Below are 19817 nucleotides of genomic sequence, written 5' to 3' on the forward strand. Positions count from 1 at the left end.
GTTCTAAGAGATCCGAGTCTTGGATGTATATGAGCAGAGATCTAAATTTTGTGCATGACCCAAAGAGATGTTGAGCAGTTTCGATTTCATCTGTTAGACACATCTGGCATGATTGATTAACTGTTGTAATTCTTTTCCCAATGTTTGCTAATGTTGCTATGCCATCATGTAATAACCTCCATATGAAAAGCTGGATTTTAGGATCCATTTGAGTCTTCTTCCATAACTTGGAACATGGGACCTCTGCAATTTCTGATGGAAGTATAGGTCCAATCTTTATAGTCGAATAATAAGATTTGGTAGTGAAGTTCCCTTTTTCTGTTTTCATCCATATTAACCTATCCCTAGCTTGATTTATTGGTAAGGAGATGTTTCTAATAGCTGTGATTGTCTCTGAACTAAAATATTGATAAAGTATATTATCTTTCCAATCGTTTGTGCTATGGTCTATTAAGTCAGACACCCTAGTTATATTGGATGGGAGGTTTTGTATTAAAATTGGTTTGAAATTTGTCATTTTAGGAACCCAGGCATCTTCCATTATTCTAGTGTCGATTCCATCTCCAATCATCCATATAGTATTCTCTTTCATGGTGTTCCTAGTTTGGAGGATTGATTTCCAGAAATGTGAAGCAGGTTTGTGTTGTTCAACTGTCCAAAAATCTCCCGATTTAATGTATTTAGATGTTAAGAGTTTGACCCATACTGCTTGCTTCTCTGTTAGAAATCGCCACGCCATTTTTGCCACAAGAGACTCATTTACTTCACCAAGAGACCTAATTCCTAAACCCCCATGTTTCTTTGATGTACTGATTAAATTCCAGTTAATAAAGTGGATTGTTCTATCTTCCACACCATGACCCCACCAAAAAGCTCTTTCTTTTTTTTCTAGTTCTTGAATAATTCCTTTTGGAACCAATTGGTAACTAAAAGGATATACACAAAGAGGACCAAGTACTGATTTAATTAATACAGTTCTTCCTGCTTGAGACACCAATTTTTGTTTCCAACCCGATAATGATTTCTGAAACTTAGCTCGTAACCAATCATAACTTTTAATTCTATTGCCTGGTTTAAGTAGCAGAGCTCCCAGATATTTAGACTGATCCGTCATGATAGGAGCATTTAGTCTTGATTGGAATTGATTTTTGATTGTAGTAGGTACTCCCGAACTGAAGTAGATGGAAGACTTATCATAATTTACTGCTTGTCCTGAAAAACTGGAGTAAAGTGACATGAATTCAAGAATAATGGTTAAATTGTCATTAGTAGCTTTCCCAAATATAATTAAATCATCAGTAAATAATAAGTGTGAGATCGAAGGGATAGTGGGATTAACCATGTAACTAGTAAACAAACACTTTGATTCATAATGAGAAATAAGTAGGGATAATGCTTGCGATGAGAGGATGAAGAGGTAGGGTGACAAAGGACACCCTTGCCTCAGTCCTCAAGAGCTTTGAAAGCTCCCATAAATGTGACCGTTGACCTGAATATTAAAAGTAGGGGTGGTAAGACAAGCAAGAATAAGCTGGAGAAGTTTTCCTTTTAGGCCTAAGGCCTTTAGGACTTGCTCCATAAATTGCCAACTCACCCTGTCATATGCCTTTGCCATATCCATTTTAAGTGAGAAACTCCCATTTTTTGCCCTAGACCTATGCATGGAGTGTAATAACTCTTGAGTGATAACAATATTATCCAATATCTGTCTATTTGGTACAAAAGCATTTTGAGTCCACATTATATTATCTTCGAGGAAAGGTTTCAAACAATTTGCAATTATTTTCGTGATGAATTTGTAAATGGAATTGCAAAGTGAGATGGGGCGAAAATCAGAAGCGCAACTCGGATTTTTGACCTTAAGAATCAGAGCAAGAGTTGTTAAGTTAAGGGAAGAATCAAAAGAACCTGAGTTGAATATGCTTTGAATGTATTGTATGAGTTCATTGTCAAAATTGTCCCAGTTGAGTTGAAAATAATCGCAAGGTAGACCATCCGGTCCCGGACTTTTATTTCTTCCCATGTCCATAACAACTCCTTTGATTTCCTCTGCCGTTGGAATTCCTGAGATGGCGTTGATGTTTTCGTCTGAAATCACTTTATAAGCTTGAAGAACTTCCATTGGCGGCTGACTAACTGGTTCAGCTGTGAACAAATTCTGAAAAAAACTAATTAGATCATTTGCAATTTCAGTTTCATTTGAGCTTAGGTTACCTGATTGCAGTTTTAATTGATGAATTCTGTTTTTAACAGACATTGCTACATGAAAAGCTTTTGTGTTGCGGTCGCCATTATGAACCCATTTGAGTCTTGCCCTTTGTTCACTTTTTGATTTTTCCACTTCCTCTAAATAAATTATTTCCTCTTGAATTGAGCTTTCAAGCTCCATGGTCTCATTAGTGACATTTAGGGCTTGAATGTCCACTAATCTTTTGTGTAGAGATTTTAATCTGTCCCTAAGCATATTGAAAGATCTTTTGCTCCACACAATCAGATTAGTTTTAACCGTTTGGGCTTTTTCGTAAAAATTCCCTTGTGTTTGATTCCAGTTGGTCTCAAAAGTATCTTTGTACTCCCTATGTTTAGTCCACGCCATTTCAAAACGTTGAATAGTCGGTAATATTTGTCCTACCACTTTTAATTTTAGCAAAATAGGAGCATGGTCACTTGCATATCTCGGTAAGTGGAACAGTCCCGCGTCAGGGAATTGAAGTAGCCAATCAGAAGAAGCCAATGCCCTGTCCAATCTTTCTTGAGTAAGATGGAAACGATCTCTGTTATTTGTCCACGTATATGCCGGTCCATTAAAGCCAAGATCAATTAGATTACATTGCTGGATAAAAGACTGGAATTGATTCATAAAAGGGATGTTTGTAGATCCTCCTCTTTTTTCTGAGCAGTTACCTATCGCGTTCATATCACCAATACAGACAAACGGATTAGTAACTTGGGTAATCTCAATTTTAAATTATTCCAAAAACATAATCTATCCTGAACACGGGGAGGGCCATAGATAGTAAATAAGTCCCAATTATTATTAATAGAAGGGTCATAGACTGTGGCATGAAACAAGTTCGGGTTGGCATCATTAATATTAATACTAATATCATCGGTCCAGAGTAAGGCAAGTCCTCCTCCTCTGCCAGTAGAGGGAATTTGATGCATTTTATTATAACCTAAATAATTTATAAAAGAAAAAGTACATATATTAGATAGTTTAGTCTCGGATAAAAATACAATACTGGGCCTAGTTGCCCTAAGGAACTGAAATAAAGCATTTTTTGTCGGGTCGTTCCCTATGCCCCGACAATTCCATGCAAATATACTCATTCTTCCATCGGCTTTAAGGTAGCCGTGACCTGTTCCATCAGAGATTTTAATATAGCTTGTCTCGCCATCCTTTTGGCGATTCTTCTATCATCATCTTCTACTACCCGTTCTGGATTTATTTCAGTATGTATTTCATCGTTGACTAGAGTGGATGGGAGAGCGGAATTGTTGTGACCCTGAGAAGATAAGCGGGTTCGCTTCACTTTATTAATCTGATCCAACACAACACCAAAGTTAGTATTATGTGAGGAAACAAAAATGGTCTCATGTTCTGGGTCTCTACCATCAGGAATTGGCCCAAGTAAACCGGACTTGTGAGAGAAATTTGTTCCTGTAAAAGATTCAATTTCTCTACCATTTCCCCTAATGTTAAGAGGAACTTTGAATTTTTCACGATATTTTGGTTCCATAGCCAACGTAAGATATGCTCGTTGTTCCTCGGTTAAACGTAACTTAAGCATATCTCCGAAATGTAAAAGGGTAGGACAGAAAGTAATAGTGTGGCCAATACGACCACAAGAGTGACAAAACCTGGGTAATTTCTCAAATCTCAGTTCAACCGAGATTAACTGAGTGTTAGACAACTTCAAATTTACTCTTTTAGGTAATGGATTAGCAATAGGAATTTCAACCCGAACTCTCCCAAAGACCGTCCATTTGAGAGCATCTTCCTGAGTAGTAGGCTTAAAATTTCCAATTGTTGAGGCTAGCCTGTTGATGTGGGTACTATTTAGGTGTCGCATGGGAATTCCATGCATCTGAACCCATAGCCACACCTTGTCGAAAGTATGATCAATTGGGGCTTATTGATCGTTGCATTCCTGTAAGATGATTAATTCTTCCATAATAACCCATGGAGAACGATCTATGGCCATCTCTAATTCCATTCCTGTTGAAAAATGAATAAGAAAATGATTTTCTTTTATTTCTGTAAGTGTGAACTTATTTGGTCCGTACAATACTTTAGATAAACGGATCATTGCTTGACTAATGTCAATTCGTTTATCACTGCAGGATTTAAGAACTCCATGTTTAATAATTGATGGTTCTAAACTAAGTTGATCAAAACCCTCAACCGTTTGAATAGATGGTTCATCTGTTGTCAATTCCGCAAATTGTTGTAACAAATCTGAGTTGTTGTCTTCCATATCATGTGAGAGAGAAAATAGGAGAAAATAAAGAGAATGGAGGATGCGAAGTAGAGAGAAAATAGGAGAAGATAGATGAAAAGAGACTAAATCTCGACAAGATAATTAAAATCAAGAGAAAAAGAAGGAGAGAAAACGGGAATAACCGTCTGTAACCGACTGAAACTGCCAAATAACCACCCCAAAGATGGTGGCGCCACCTCAAAATTTAAAAAACTCCACAATATCATGGTTTTATCGGAGACGATGGATCCTCGCAGCCTCATCTCAACTGCTTATTGATGTGACACGAAAATGTCACATTTTCGAGTGTTATGAATAATATTTTATGTGTTTTTCTTGTTTAGGTACCATATTTGGAGCTAAACATGGAATTCGGAATAAAGGGAGCGAATTATCGCTATCATTTCATGTGCCCAAAATGAGAGAAAAGGACTTCAAGCAAATCATATGAGAAGAGGAGTCAAAGACGAGTCCAACGGTGAAAACGGAAGTCAATTCCGAGTTCGGACGGGGAAGTTGTGAAAGAAAGAAGTCGAGGTTCGGTTTTAAAACAAAGATTTTATGAAGGCACCCCTTGATTCCTATGTGAGAAGCAAAGTCTAAACCCAAGCCCAAAGTCAAGAATACTCAAAGATGAAGGAAGGTGTAGAGATTCTAGGAGCACTCACTTGGGCCCAAGTCAACAAAGTCTAAATGAATTGACTAAGTCAAGAGAAATCTAGGGTTTTTAGTAGTGTAAACTATTCATCATCTTCTGCATTAAGAAAAATACACAAGTTGGGAGGAGGAGAGAGAAGGTGGCTAAGGTTTCTTCACCAAATCATCAACTTTTTAGGGTTCTTAGGGTTTGGTTTAATAGTTGAGCTAGAGAGAGTTGAAGAAGAGAAGGAGAGGTGCCGGCCAAGTTGGCCGGCACCATAGAGATCGGGCACGGCATGGGAGCACGAGCAGCAGCAGCGACCGGCACCAACAACAGCTTGCACAGCAGCTACCCTTCACGGCCAGCATGCGCAGACGAGCAGCACGCACAGCAGCAACGTGCAGCAGCTGCCAGCACGGGCTGTAGCTCCCACGGACGCGTCCATAGCACGGGACTTGCTCGCAACGCACGGGAGAACGGGTATCATGCACGGGACAGCATCTATGGGCCGGATCTAAGCTTCCTTTGGCCGGAAACCTAACTTTCTTTGATCGGATTTTTCGTAGTGTTCCGGCAACTTTCTTGATTCAAAACCTTAGGGCTTTTACTCCCCATGTCTTGATCTATCTTCTCATGTAGTTTGATTTGATTTTGGGTGAAAAATCTTTAGAGAGAGAAAGCTTGGTGAAGCTTTAATGGTGGATGTTCTTGAGATGGAGAAGATGATGATGGGTGCTATGGTGAAATCTGATTTTTACTCGCGGACACCCAAAAGTGCCATATTAAAGGGAAATCCGGAAATTCGCTACGGGGAGATCGACTACACTTAGAGACTTATTTTTTCTCGACGAACCTAGCCTCGAATCACATCGAAAAAGGGGGATATCTCATCATCTTCTTTTCATTTAGTATTCATTCCACATGTTTAGCTAAATCAATTGTCGAATATATGAGATGAAATGTGATAAATTCGTGATTATGTTTAATATGATTTCATGTTTTGATTATGAATTGATGTTCATTTGATTCGATTATCGTTTCGATCGTATTTTCATGTGTCTTGTCATGCATTTCACATAGTTAGGCGACTAGACGACAATTTCGACGACTCGGGATTAACCGATTTAGGACGTTTATTTGACTAAGTATAATTTCCGGATATACGTAGTACTTATAGACATCACCTTAGGAGTCGAACATCGCTTGTATTTGACACATTAAATCGGACAATACATAGTTGTAGATGTGACGCCCCGTGTTCCGAATCACGGTTTGCCAGGCAGTTTATAAAAGAAACTCGGTCTAATACTAACTCAAACCAGTTTCAAATATAAACCCAAGCCAAAACTCACATCACGGGTTACAAATCAAGAACAAATACAGCGGAAAATCAAATATAGTTTCAACATTTAAAAAATATGCTCGGAAAATATATGTAACCCAGAAATAGTTTTTCATAAAGATAAAAAACAATTTGAATTCATTTATATGGACAATTCACAGAAGAGATTGAATTTGGACAGAGTCTCCTCTATAAATTGAACATATCAAACCTGAAAACCTGTCAACATTCATACATATCTCACAAACTTCTAAATAGCAATAACATCAAATAAAAAGTGATAATGTGCATACTATTTACATGTGTACAACCACAAACAAGTGAGAGAACGATCCTAACTATTCTAGATGATACATATATAATATTAACGTTGTGATTATATTGAAAATATAATAGAAATTATAATCTTACATAATGTGAACCGTCGAAGTAAACTATGTCACTCCGGGTCACCAATACCTGCAACTGAACAACAACAAATAGGAATGAGATAACCCGAAGGTCAGCTCAGTAGGATACCTAGACATCCTACCCGCACCACACACATCAACATTTTAATACATTAATAGTTATAAGTGTTACATATATACAGAGATATCAATATGCACACGAAGCAAAGCAATATAGCAAGATAATTCTTCTAGCTTACCAAGATCATGACTGAATACGCCCTCAGTCGGGGTCACCTACTATTCGGCTAGGAAGAACCGTTCGGCCTTTGTTAGTGCGTAGGCAGGCGGCGCCTTATCGAACGTTTGACTACTGCAGTGTACACATGGATCCACGTAATACCCCGGTAAGAGCTTCCGTAACTCTCCCTTCGTCATCATCGCCCATCGGGCTGGCTTGTGATCTCAATACGCATCGAATAGTAAATCTCACCCAAACAATGGTACGCTTAGAATATGTCATGACTTATCCAGACGACTATAAGAGCATCGTCGTGTAGCAGAGCCATATACCCACGGCGATACAATTATCTCATCTTGAGGCGCGTCCTATCTCCGGCCAGATCTGACGCTTCCTCGCAAGGTAACTCATTGACCATTCGAAGAATACCCAAACATATGCATGAACCTATAATAGTATTAAATGATCTGATAGGCTCCCAAAGCTACAAGAACAGAGCCCTCCTAAAGGTCCCATCAACCCAAAGGAGAAGAGCGTTCTCATGTCTCAAGGTAGGGTAAACCCTGTTTAAAGCCAAGCTTTTACAAGTGTCCACTTTCAGGGAATTAGTATTTTCTTATTAAGAAAACTCGGGTAAACACCCTCTTTCATTTCGGTGAAAACATTGTAAGTATCATTCACAACAGAATTCAAACAACACACACCAGTGGTTTAGCAGAATAAATAAACAAGCATGGCATTGGGTCAGTCTCCTAATCACTCCAAGGGTCGGAATACCCCAACTCCCATCCTCTCCGGACCCCATTCCGGGTAAACTAGAATGGTCGTTACCAAACGGCTGGCCACGAACCGAGTGTAACCCTTGACATAATTCATGGCTAATCCATAACATAAAATAAACAAGGGGACCAACCAATGCCCGTGGTAAAACAACCATTACACGTAACACAGATCAAGCTATTCCGCCTCCATGTTATACACGCAGCTCAAGCGATTCCGCCACCACGTGTTTACAATTCACACAAAACGATCACACAGATCAAGCGATTCCGCCTCCATGTGATTATTTTTCAGAAAAACCAATTTGTTTTGAAAAGTGAAACCTCCATAACATAGAGTACACCACATACATACATGTCATACCATATCATATCATAAATTGAACTAGAGAACTATAAAAAGAAGAAAAATGACTATATATATATAATGGTGAAACGGGGAATACCCGTGCTCCAAGTAAGATTCGTAGGATCCTACCTCTCCTTGCGCTTCTAACGGTGCTCCTGACTAGGCTCCACTTCTCCTCGAGCTCCCTATTGCAGTACATTAGTCCAACTGGAATATAAAAGGACAAAACGGTCATTTGACAGTTACATAACTGTCAAGACTCCTCTTGCAAAGCAAGAATGCATAAAATGAATGAAACTATACTAGGAATGTCCTATCGGCACTATAGAGATCACATAAACATTCCGACGGATACCTGAAATTCATACAAACCAACCAACCAACTTCCCATAAACTCTATGTTACATTTCCGATATCCCATAAGCTGACAAATTATATAATGAACCAAATACTATGAATCTTGAACTATCAAATCATAAAATGAACTCAATGTTACAAATCCATAACTCAACCTATCCATTTATGTTAAATACGACAAAGTTCGGGTAACTATCTTTATTCCAATTCATTATAAAACTGATCCAAATATGAAATTCGAGCACTAAAATAATTCGGCAGCACCCCATCTATATTTGAACACCCCGAAATAGTCTACAATCTCCTAAACATCATCCTAAACATAAATCATTCGAAGAAATTGAATAATAATTGTATAAATAGCTCCAAATTCTGATCCCAATTGAAATTAGTATAACAATATAGTTATCGATATAACCATCATAAATCCACCAAATACTGACGAAATTGAAAATTCTGAACGGATAGATATGTAGAACAATTTGAATACAATTACCTGGAAGAAGTTTCATCGAATTCCGACCACCGAACGCGAAGAAACCGACGAAGGAAATCAAACACCAACCCACGGACAAAAACCCTTTTTATTTCTCACGGCTAACACTTGCTGGTTGTTTAGAAATCACTTTGGTAAAGGATGGAGATGGATATACAAGGATGGGGATGACGTGGGACCATTTAAAACGCCTCTTGCATGCAAGACAACATAAATTGGTTTTCTTTTAAACCAACCAAATTGGTTTTGGGTGCCACATGTCCCGGTTTGAGGTGCCCATGCCATTTAATTTTCTTTTGAGTCCTTAATTTCTATATACCTCTTAAACCCGTCCCTCCAATCTTATAGCCAACTAATTCCACTCTTATCAATTACTTAATAACCCTCGCTTTAACTTTTTCTTCCCTTTTTCACCCCACAACTAACCATGAAAAAACTATGTGGTCCCGTTAATTTCGATACCGAAGAAAATTATCGAACACGAAACGATAGTCAAACCATGTTCGGTCTTTACATGTGACTAGTCAAAATCTATTATTTCGCGAGATATATCAAATGAGTTGTCTGAATCAACTGAAATAAATACTCGAAACCAACTATTGAAAATTGTTAGCTTTGTTTGACGATCCAATTCGTCCGATTCTCCGACTCGAAGGTCAGGGCGCTACAATACTACCCCCCTTAATTGAAATTTCGTCCTCGAAATTCGAAGAGAGTCGAAAATGAAACAACATCTGCCAATATCAACACAACCCATCACAAGACTCGAACCAAGACAACAACCAGTTTTGACTCCAACCTAAACTTCTGTAACCTGTAAATTCCTTAGGATTCCCTAACTCTCAGTGGTAATTTATCGAAGTCAAAATTTCCTGAACCATTACATCAGGGGACTCCGCATAAGAAGAGAGTTCTCCTTAGCACTGAGGAGACTTTGTCGATGATCAACAAGACTCCCTTCTCCCTTCTACCAATTTGAACCAAGAAGATCTACAACTCAACTCTATAAATGCTGACAACCACAAGCTCCCAGACAAAACTCAAATGACACCATTCTGACGAGAATAAACTGAGTGTTGTTCTTGTTGTGAGAAAACACTGTCACATGAAAATACATGCACCACAATACTCTGTCGGTTCGAACAAAAGATAGATTATATTCTAATATCTTAATAACCTATTCTCGTAAAACACCTATTGAGAAATGGATATAAAATTCAATCTAGCACGCCTCTAGATAACTCCACCATTCCGAACAACTCTCGAATTCTTATCCAAAGTAGTCCCACTGAAATCTGAGGAATCAGACAATTTATTATATAATGCAATGAACCCTTGAAAAGTAATCTCTCGATCTCCTTTTAACCAGCGACTACGATGCTAAAGAAGCTTACCATATGCTAAGAAGACAACTAACCAACCTCTTCCATTATTCTCCTTAGTTCTATATACCAACTCTGATCTTGAGAAAAGCTATATCATTTCTGAAGTCAAAAACTCACTGCATCTAACCAAAAACCAATCTGGCTAAACTCTATAAACAAATTAGATCCAACCCTTTATATTTTGAATTCTTCTACAAACTATAATATTATGAAGTGAAAATGAGGTTAAACACTAATATGTGCAACCATAGAATAAGCTGACACATATGTATCCTCTTCCCACATCAACCTCATACTCTGAAGCAAATTCTAGAATATCAAACAACTGAATAATGAAACCGAGTTTCCATCTTACCATCTGATCGGAGACTGTTCTATAACAATAACTATCCCCGATATAAAAAGATAAAGTAAAATGAAGGCCTCTATACTCTCTATATAAGAATGAATTGTCGTTAATTCTGCATCCTCAAAGAAAATAGCATTCTCGATAACATAAGAATATACCGTTGCCCACAATATAGGAAAATAAAGAATGAAGATATCTATAATATATTCAAGTCAAAATTGTCGTTGACATCATAATCTGAGAAACATATGATTGTTGTCTATAAGACGATAAAAGAAAATAGAAGGCCGTATAATATCTATACAAGTCATAAAGAAACCAACTCCCCGAGAATCATTCTACGATAACCTGAGAACTCCCGATGCTTCTAATAACCAACAGTGTCTCAATCAATATAACCTCTAATATCGAAGTATCTCGTTGAACCAACATAATTCAACCCATACATTAGCCTTCTAGACCATATTTCCTGAAACTCTAAATAGAACTGTTATCGATGAAAACCATAATAGTCTTATATAAAAAAATTTACATTCTTCAAAGTATCTCGTTGAACAAACAAGCAACCGATATCCTAACTACTAAACCTATCCCCGGCAGCGGCGCCAAAAACTTGATAGGCCCTAAAATAGGGTCTATTCCCCAAGTATAGGGATCAAGTAGTAACCCGGCAAAGCCGGGGTCGATCCAAGGATAGGAGGGTAGTTCGGATACCGAAGGGTCTTGTCCGTCGATTTAGTATTATTAGCTTAACTTAGACAAAACGGAAAAGTAACTAAGATAAAAGTTGGGGTTTTAAATGATTGATTGAGGAGAAACAATGAAAACAAATAAACTAGCTAAACTATCTAAGTAAAACGGGCGAGAGAGATTCGAGAGAAGAGTCGGAGGAACAAGAGTCGGGAGACGGCAAGAGTTGATTCGGGCAAAAGTTAAGTGAGACGGATACTTCGATCCACAAGATTGACAATGACAAATACTATGTATTTATTCGCATGAAAATGTAATTAACTTCACCCACATTGACAATCCTAGGTGTCATATATAACTCGAAATCTAACATAATGAACTATTTAGATTTCGGAAGATATTCTTTAAAAACACATTTCAAAATCAAGAATGTTTGATTGACTATCATATGAATCTAAATTCCTAAACTATCATTCATTATCTAAAAAGCATATCTCATCTAATAACTTAATAAAAGCATGAAATATCTAATTATAATGCATGAATGAAAAAGAGATCATAGATTCAACATGACATGACAAGCAATAGGCATCGACTATCAAACTTACACACACTATCTAATGGATTGAGAATGAACAAGTATGACACTAATAAGCATAATATGTCCAATTAAGTGTAATCGATCAAACGTCACTAAGTATCGATTATCAATTGAGTACACATTATCGAACTTCATGTCAATTAGACGATTAAGATCGAGGCTTCTAGTTTATAAAACTAGACGAAGACAATTAAACTCACATGTAAACAAATAATAAGCCAATCATCACATTCAAATCATGTTTCAAGAGTATCCGAATACGAGAGTTCATGTATCGAAATCCGGGAATCCATAATGATAAATCTACAACTATGTATTGTCCGATTTAATGTGTCAAATACAAGCGATGTTCGACTCCTAAGGTGATGTCTATAAGTACTACGTATATCCGGAAATTATACTTAGTCAAATAAACGTCCTAAATCGGTTAATCCCGAGTCGTCGAAATTGTCGTCTAGTCGCCTAACTATGTGAAATGCATGACAAGACACATGAAAATACGATCGAAACGATAATCGAATCAAATGAACATCAATTCATAATCAAAACATGAAATCATATTAAACATAATCACGAATTTATCACATTTCATCTCATATATTCGACACTTGATTTAGCTAAACATGTGGAATGAATAATAAATGAAAAGAAGATGATGAGAAATCCCCCTTTTTCGATGTGATTCGAGGCTAGGTTCGTCGAGAAAAAATAAGTCTCTAAGTGTAGTCGATCTCCCCGTAGCGAATTTCCGGATTTCCCTTTAATATGACACTTTTGGGTGTCCCCGAGTAAAAATCAGATTTCACCATAGCACCCATCATCATCTTCTCCATCTCAAGAACATCCACCATTAAAGCTTCACCAAGCTTTCTCTCTCTAAAGATTTTTCACCCAAAATCAAATCAAACTACATGAGAAGATAGATCAAGACATGGGGAGTAAAAGCCCTAAGGTTTTGAATCAAGAAAGTTGTCGGAACACTACGAAAAATCCGATCAAAGAAAGTTAGGTTTCCGGCCAAAATCAAGATTTCCGGCCAAAGGAAGCTTAGATCCGGCCCATAGATGCTGTCCCGTGCATGATACCCGTTGTCCCGTGCCTTGCGAGCAAGTCCCGTGCTATGGACGCGTCCGTGGGAGCTACAGCCCGTGCTGGCAGCTGCTGCACGTTGCTGCTGTGCGTGCTGCTCGTCTGCGCATGCTGGCCGTGAAGGGTAGCTGCCGTGCAAGCTGTTGTCGGTGCCGGTCGCTGCTGCTGCTCGCTCCCATGCCGTGCCCGATCTCTATGGTGCCGGCCAAGTTAGCCGGCACCTCTCCTTCTCTTCTTCAACTCTCTCTAGCTCAACTATTAAACCAAACCCTAAGAACCCTAAAAAGTTGATGATTTGGTGAAGAAACCCTAGCCACCTTCTCTCTCCTCCTCCCAACTTGTGTATTTTTCTTAATGCAGAAGATGATGAATAGTTTACACTACTAAAAACCCTAGGTTTCTCTTGACTTAGTAAATTCATTTAGACTTTGTTGACTTGGGCCCAAGTGAGTGCTCCTAGAATCTCTACACCTTCCTTCATCTTTGAGTATTCTTGACTTTGGGCTTGGGTTTAGGCTTTGCTTCTCACATAGGAATCAAGGGGTGCCTTCATAAAATCTTTGTTTTAAGACCGAACCTCGACTTCTTTCTTTCACAACTTCCCCGTCCGAACTCGGAATTGACTTCCGTTTTCACCGTTGGACTCGTCTTTGACTCCTCTTCTGATATGATTTGCTTGAAGTCCTTTTCTCTCATTTTGGGCACATGAAATGATAGCGATAATTCACACCCTTTATTCCGAATTCCATGTTTAGCTCCAAATATGGTACCTAAACAAGAAAAACACATAAAATATTATTCATAACACTCGAAAATGACTAGTTAGTCTAAGTTGAGCGCCTCAAATGTGGCATTTTCGTGTTACATCACTTATCAATATCGGCCAACGGAGGCTATATAAAGATGACAGGTTCGCCCTAACCAATCATGCAAGGTTCAATATCTAAACTTAGACTACGAATTTAATTCTTTAACTGCAAAAACAACTTACTAACTTGAGCACGGAAGAGGGTTCTGAGATTCTTGCAGGTTCTGGCACAGAATCACGAGAGTAATTCACTAATTGGATTGTTGAGTCTTCACACCCTTAATGATAAATTAATAACCATTTTTAGACATGATTAATGGTGGTGGTGGTCGAAGGTCGTCGGCGCAAGAGAAGAGAAAGATCCGAAACAAATAATTAAGACTTTTGGCAATGGTCGTTTGACGTCGGCCATTACCGGAGTGGAGCAATAATGGTAGTGGGGGTTTAGAGGAAACCAAAGGAAAAAAGAATTTTGAAAACGGATGCTATAGTTCGTGATTCTATTAACCATTATTGCTTCCTTATAGACTTTTACAGTTTTACAAACAAATAAATAAGCTACTTTTTTACAAACACGTGAAAAATATAGACAGGAAAGCAACCAAAAAGAAGTACATACTTCTTTATGTGAAATGGAGCCACAAATATGAATGTACAATCAGAGCCATAATATCACGATCCGTCTTGCATCCTCATGTAATCGGCATATAAACGAGGTTGATTTTCCACGGGATGTGTAATATACGCATGTCCTCCATGGCTTGAGACATCCAAGCCGGCCATTTCTTCATCGACCGATATCCTTAATAGCCTAAACTTATGAAGTGTATAAAACATAGGTCCCATTGTTGCAGTAACCCAACCTAAAATCACAAAAAGCTCAACAAGTTGTGCTCCAAACAGACCCCAACCACCACCCATTAACACCCCAAATGGACGACCTGCACCCAGTTGATCCGAACCGGAATCATATGCATCTATTACAAACTCTTGTTTAGCAAATAACCCTGTAAATATAAGTCCCCACGCACCACACCCACCATGCAGTTGGGCTGCCTCTAATGGGTCATCGTATTTTAGTTTAAGAGCCAAAACATTGAGCCCAATAAGAATCCAAGCAGCACAAAACCCACAGACAATTGCGGCCCATGGTTCAACCACGGAACACCCAGATGTAATGGCAACAAACCCCGCAAGAACCCCGTTGCAGACATCCAACGCATCCCAATGACCCACGAGCAATCGCCGTCCAAATAACGTGGCAATTCCAGCTGTCGATCCAGCAAGTGTTGTCGTTACAGCTGTTCGACCAACACTAGTCCAATTACCTTGACCAGGAGTGTCTGGATACGACACAAGAATCTTATTAAACGAACCTGGGTTAAACCCGAACCAACCAAACCATAATAAGAATGTACCTAGAACCACTAGTGAAGCATTATGACCACGCATCGAGACGGGCTTACCAAACACATCGAACCGTCCGACTCGTGGGCCTTCAATCAAGGCACCCCATAACCCAGCAATTCCACCTACCAAATGCACAACACCACTACCAGCAAAATCAATAGCACCCGACCCAAATAACAAATTCGACGAGTTAGGACTGAGCCAACCAGATGATGACCAAACCCAATGAACAACGAATGGGTAAACAAACCCAGTAAGGAAAAATGAGAAAACTAGGTAAGCACTGAACTGAGTTCTCTCAGCAATTGAACCACTGGTGATTCCAGCAACAGCAATAGCAAAAGCCCATTGATAGAGAAAGAAACTATAATCATAATTTTGATTTGGGATATCTATGAGAGCAAAAAAATGAGAACCAATAAAAGGGTTTGAATCGGTTCCGGTTCCAAAAGCAAAAGCAAACCCAAATAGGAAATAAGAAATGCTACCAACAACTGCATCGACAACGTTAGTGAGCATTATATTCATGGTGTTTTTGGCTCGGACTGATCCAGCACAGAGCATGGCAAAACCGAGTTGCATAACGAAAACAAGGTAAGCTGAGAACAGAAGATATATTGTGTTAATTGAATCGGTTACACTGACTTCCCATGATACCTCCATTGCCACCTAGTTGAAGTTATCGGTTCACCTAGTTCGGGAGATGAGAGAACAGAGATAGAATTACTCCAGTTTCAATCTTTATTCCCAAATTGTTGGGTGGTTTTATCTGTGAGAATTGACATATGTGACATTAATATTGAATGGTAGATAGATAAGTGAATGGTCACACCAATTAATGGGTTATTTCTGAAAGGCTGATACTTGTTCGGATTCTCACTCACACAAAAAAAACTGGTGGATAGAATCGGGCCTGTGGGCCAGTAGTCAACTCGGTTTTGGTTGTCTAGATTCTATTGATATCATAATTATACTCTTCATATTGGTTTTGACCAAGAAAAATAGAGAAACATTTTCACCTATAAACAATTCTTGGTATTTATCTTTACATACTTTCTCCTGTTTGGTATGCTAAGCCATGAAGGAAATAAAATTGTTTTTCAAAATTTTCATTTTTCACTCTATGTTTCATTGGGTTATTTTCCAAAAAACCCCCAATTTTGTCACCGACTTCTTGCCTAGCCCCCTATTTTATCAAAAATACCCAGATGGTCTTCTTTTTCAGTTACCGTTATAACACCATTAATTAGTCATCACCTCTCTCTCATCCAACTCATCCCCTCTCTCTGCCAGCTCACCTTCTCGCTACCTCATCATCTTCACCGGCGAAGGTCGCCGGCTGTCCAAATTTCCTGTCGGCGACCTTCAAACATAAAAAAAATTGTTTATCTCTCCTCTCTCTCTCTCTCTAAATTTTTTTTTAAATCTCTCCTCTCTCTCTAAAAACTCCGACGAAGGGAAACCCCTTCGTCGGAAGGTTTGTTCACGAACAGATTTGTTCGTGAACAAACCTGATCTGTTCGTAAACAGTAGGAGGTATGTTCGAACAGACCTTGAAGGTTTGTTGAACGAACATACCCACCTCCGACGAAGGGGTTTCCCTTCGCCGGAGTTTTTAGAGAGAGAGAGAGGAGAGATTTAGAAAAAAAACTTTTTTTAGAGAGAGAGGAGAGATTGATCTTCTTGACTATCATTAATTTGGAAAACAAATAGATTTATATTAATTTTGAGAAGAAATTTCTTCTCATTCTCGTGATTTTATCTCATCATAGACAACATCTCGAGAAATTACTAATTTATTAGTGATGGGATCATGAAGACCATAACCATTGGATTCATTACTATACCAATGAAGATGAATTTTTCTCCATTCTCATCAACTTTTTCTTTCCTCAAGAAATGTGAGAATATGCCAAACAACCAAAAGTTTTGAAAAAAAAATCTACCCGAGGATTTTTCTCGTCCCACACTTCATATGGCGGGATATTTTGAACTGCTTTTATTGGAGACTGATTTAATAAGAACACGGATGTACTTGTCGTTTCAGCCCGTAGATTATTTGGAAGCCCTTTTCCCTTCAACTTGGTTCGAGCCATTTATGTAATTGTTGGATTCTTCTTTTCCGCCACACCATTTTGTTGTTGACTATAACGAATTGTGAGCATTCTTTTTTGCTTTTCAATAATTTATGAAGGATTTATAAATAAATTCTCCACCTCGATCAGTTTTGAGAGTCTTCAATTTTTGGCCACTTTGTCTTTCCACAATTGCCAAAAATTTCTAAAAAACACAAAATGCATCTCATTTTTTCTCAAAAATATAAATCCCCGTATTCTTTGTATAATCATCAACAAATAATAGAAAGTATATCTTATTACTAAGTGAAGGTGTTTTAGTTGGTCCAAAAATTTTGGCATGTACCAAATCAAGTGGTGCATATTCTCTTGAAGAGACTTTTAGAAATGCAAGCCTGCATCTTTTTGTAAATACACCCTTCACAAATTTCATAATTTTTTGAAATGTAAGGTAGACCAACAACCATACTTTTATGTTTTAATAATTTCAGACCACTATAATTCAGATGACCATATCTCAAATGCCAAATATGAGCAATATAAATTTCACTTTTGAGAGAAACAATCTTACACTTCGGCATAATAAGGTAGAAAACACCATTTGAGATCATTTGGGTAGTAGCCACAATAAGATTTGTTCTTTGATCAACAATCTCACATTCTTCGTTGTCAAAATGGAGAGAATAATTTTTCCTCAGTATAAGTTGCCCAACACTTTAGAGGTTTTGTGTTATACTAGGCACATAAAGAACATAAATAAATTAATAACTTTATTTATAGCTACCGCAAAAACTCCTTTTTCTCCAGCATGTTGTAATTTTGCATCACTAAGCTTTACTTGAGTAGAAATATTTTTTTCAATCTCTACAAATAATTCTCAATTTCTTTCCGTGTGATGGTTGCATCTGCCATCCAATATCAAATATCTGGTGAGGGTGTTTCAACATTCATGCAAGAAATAATTGTGCTTCTTGTTTTTCTTCAGAAAGATTAGCTTCATTTTTTTTGGAACCAAAAATCTCTTTGAGAAAGATTAAGGATTTCGCATTTTATGCATTTAAAACGACAATACTTGGATTCATGATCATTTTTTTGCAACAGAAACAATAAGGAGCGAAATTACCTAAGGAATTTTTTGTGCTGAAGAAGTTACCTTGATTGTGTTATTTTCCTTTGAGATTGAAAAGAACCTTGTCCTTCTTGATCTTTTTTCAAAAGAACTTATTTTTGGAAAATATTACTTCATTTTCTTTGTTGTTTGGACACTTTGTTTTGCGGAACATTTGACTTAGACTGAAATGCTTGCTCCAACGGACTACTTTGATATCTATTGACTCTGCTTTCATGAGCTTCAAAGTAACCAATTAGTTCACAAAAAGATAAAAGATAAATCTTTGGATTCTTCAATTGCTGAAACAACATGATTAAATTTTTGCGGTAGACTTCGAAGAATTTTTTTAACGGTATTTTTGTCTTCGATAGTATCTCCAAGATTTTTAATTCTGTTAAAAAGTTCAGTAAGACGAGATGAAAATTGTTGAATATTTTCACTCTCTTTCATTTCTAAATTGTCAAATTATTTCCACAATGATTGATGCTTGATAACAACAACTTTTCGGAACCTTGAAATTCCTTTTTTAAAATATCCCATGCAATTGTAGCTTTGGTTGCACCCATAATTTTATGGAAAATCGATTTACTAACCCTTTTTTGAATGAATTGCAATGCTTTTGCATCATTCTTATTTAAATCTTTTAATTGAGCTAATTTTTTGCCTTCTTCTTCATAACCTTCTTCGCCTAACTATCATAAGTCTTGTGATATATAAATTGTTTTCATTTGAATGCTCCAATAATTATAATGTTTTCCATAAAAAATTGGTACGGAATTAGTGATATATTGAAGGTGGGTTTTGGAGTAGATGTTGTAATTTGTTTATGAGATTGAAAAAGATAAGGGGACCATTGGTTGTAAATACTAAATTTGTTGGGTGCAAGGATGATTACGAATATTTTGATACTGCTTTTTATATGCTAGATGCCCTATTTTACTATTTTTTATCATTTTTTGTGCTTCTTTAAACACATTACAAAAGACCTCTGTTAATAGTGGAGGGTTTAGCCCAACTAGAAAAAGGCTAGCTATTTCCACTTTGTAACTTACAACTAATCAATATAGGGTGCGGCTAAAGGCCCACAGCAAAAATGATGCAGGCACCCGTATTACACACAAATTGTGAGAGCTCCCATGTGTAATCTGGGGGCCTACAACATTTTCATTGGGGGCCTTTAGCCTCTCTCATCAATATATAGTCTAAGCTTATCTCATAGTCTAAA

At 37.7% G+C, this 19817-nt stretch overlaps 1 protein-coding gene and 1 long non-coding RNA gene across 3 annotated transcripts; both read right to left on the bottom strand.

Annotated features, from left to right (window-relative positions):
* Nucleotides 1–6648: 6648 nt before the first annotated feature.
* On the bottom strand, nucleotides 6649–9325 carry LOC147557927 (uncharacterized). 2 transcript variants are annotated; one of them, XR_015234218.1, is made up of 3 exons: nucleotides 9075–9274; nucleotides 8351–8428; nucleotides 6649–6928 (listed from the first exon to the last, which is right to left on the bottom strand). It is a non-coding gene; the product is annotated as an uncharacterized LOC147557927 (long non-coding RNA). The 2 variants fall into 2 exon arrangements; XR_015234217.1 differs by having other exon boundaries at nucleotides 6649–8428; nucleotides 9075–9325.
* A 5141-nt stretch (nucleotides 9326–14466) lies between these two features.
* On the bottom strand, nucleotides 14467–16189 carry LOC147557928 (ammonium transporter 1 member 3-like). Its single transcript, XM_086659491.1, has 2 exons — nucleotides 14573–16189; nucleotides 14467–14524 (listed from the first exon to the last, which is right to left on the bottom strand). Exon 1 carries the CDS (start codon nucleotides 16067–16069, stop codon nucleotides 14669–14671), a length of 1401 nt encoding a protein of 466 aa, XP_086515617.1. The 5' UTR covers nucleotides 16070–16189; the 3' UTR covers nucleotides 14467–14524; nucleotides 14573–14668.
* Between the last annotated feature and the right edge of the window lie 3628 nt (nucleotides 16190–19817).

This window comes from Eschscholzia californica, unplaced genomic scaffold (assembly GCF_041429995.1).
Source record: "Eschscholzia californica isolate CP2 unplaced genomic scaffold, dmEscCali1.0.p SCAF_2, whole genome shotgun sequence".
Classification (NCBI taxonomy): domain Eukaryota; kingdom Viridiplantae; phylum Streptophyta; class Magnoliopsida; order Ranunculales; family Papaveraceae; genus Eschscholzia; species Eschscholzia californica.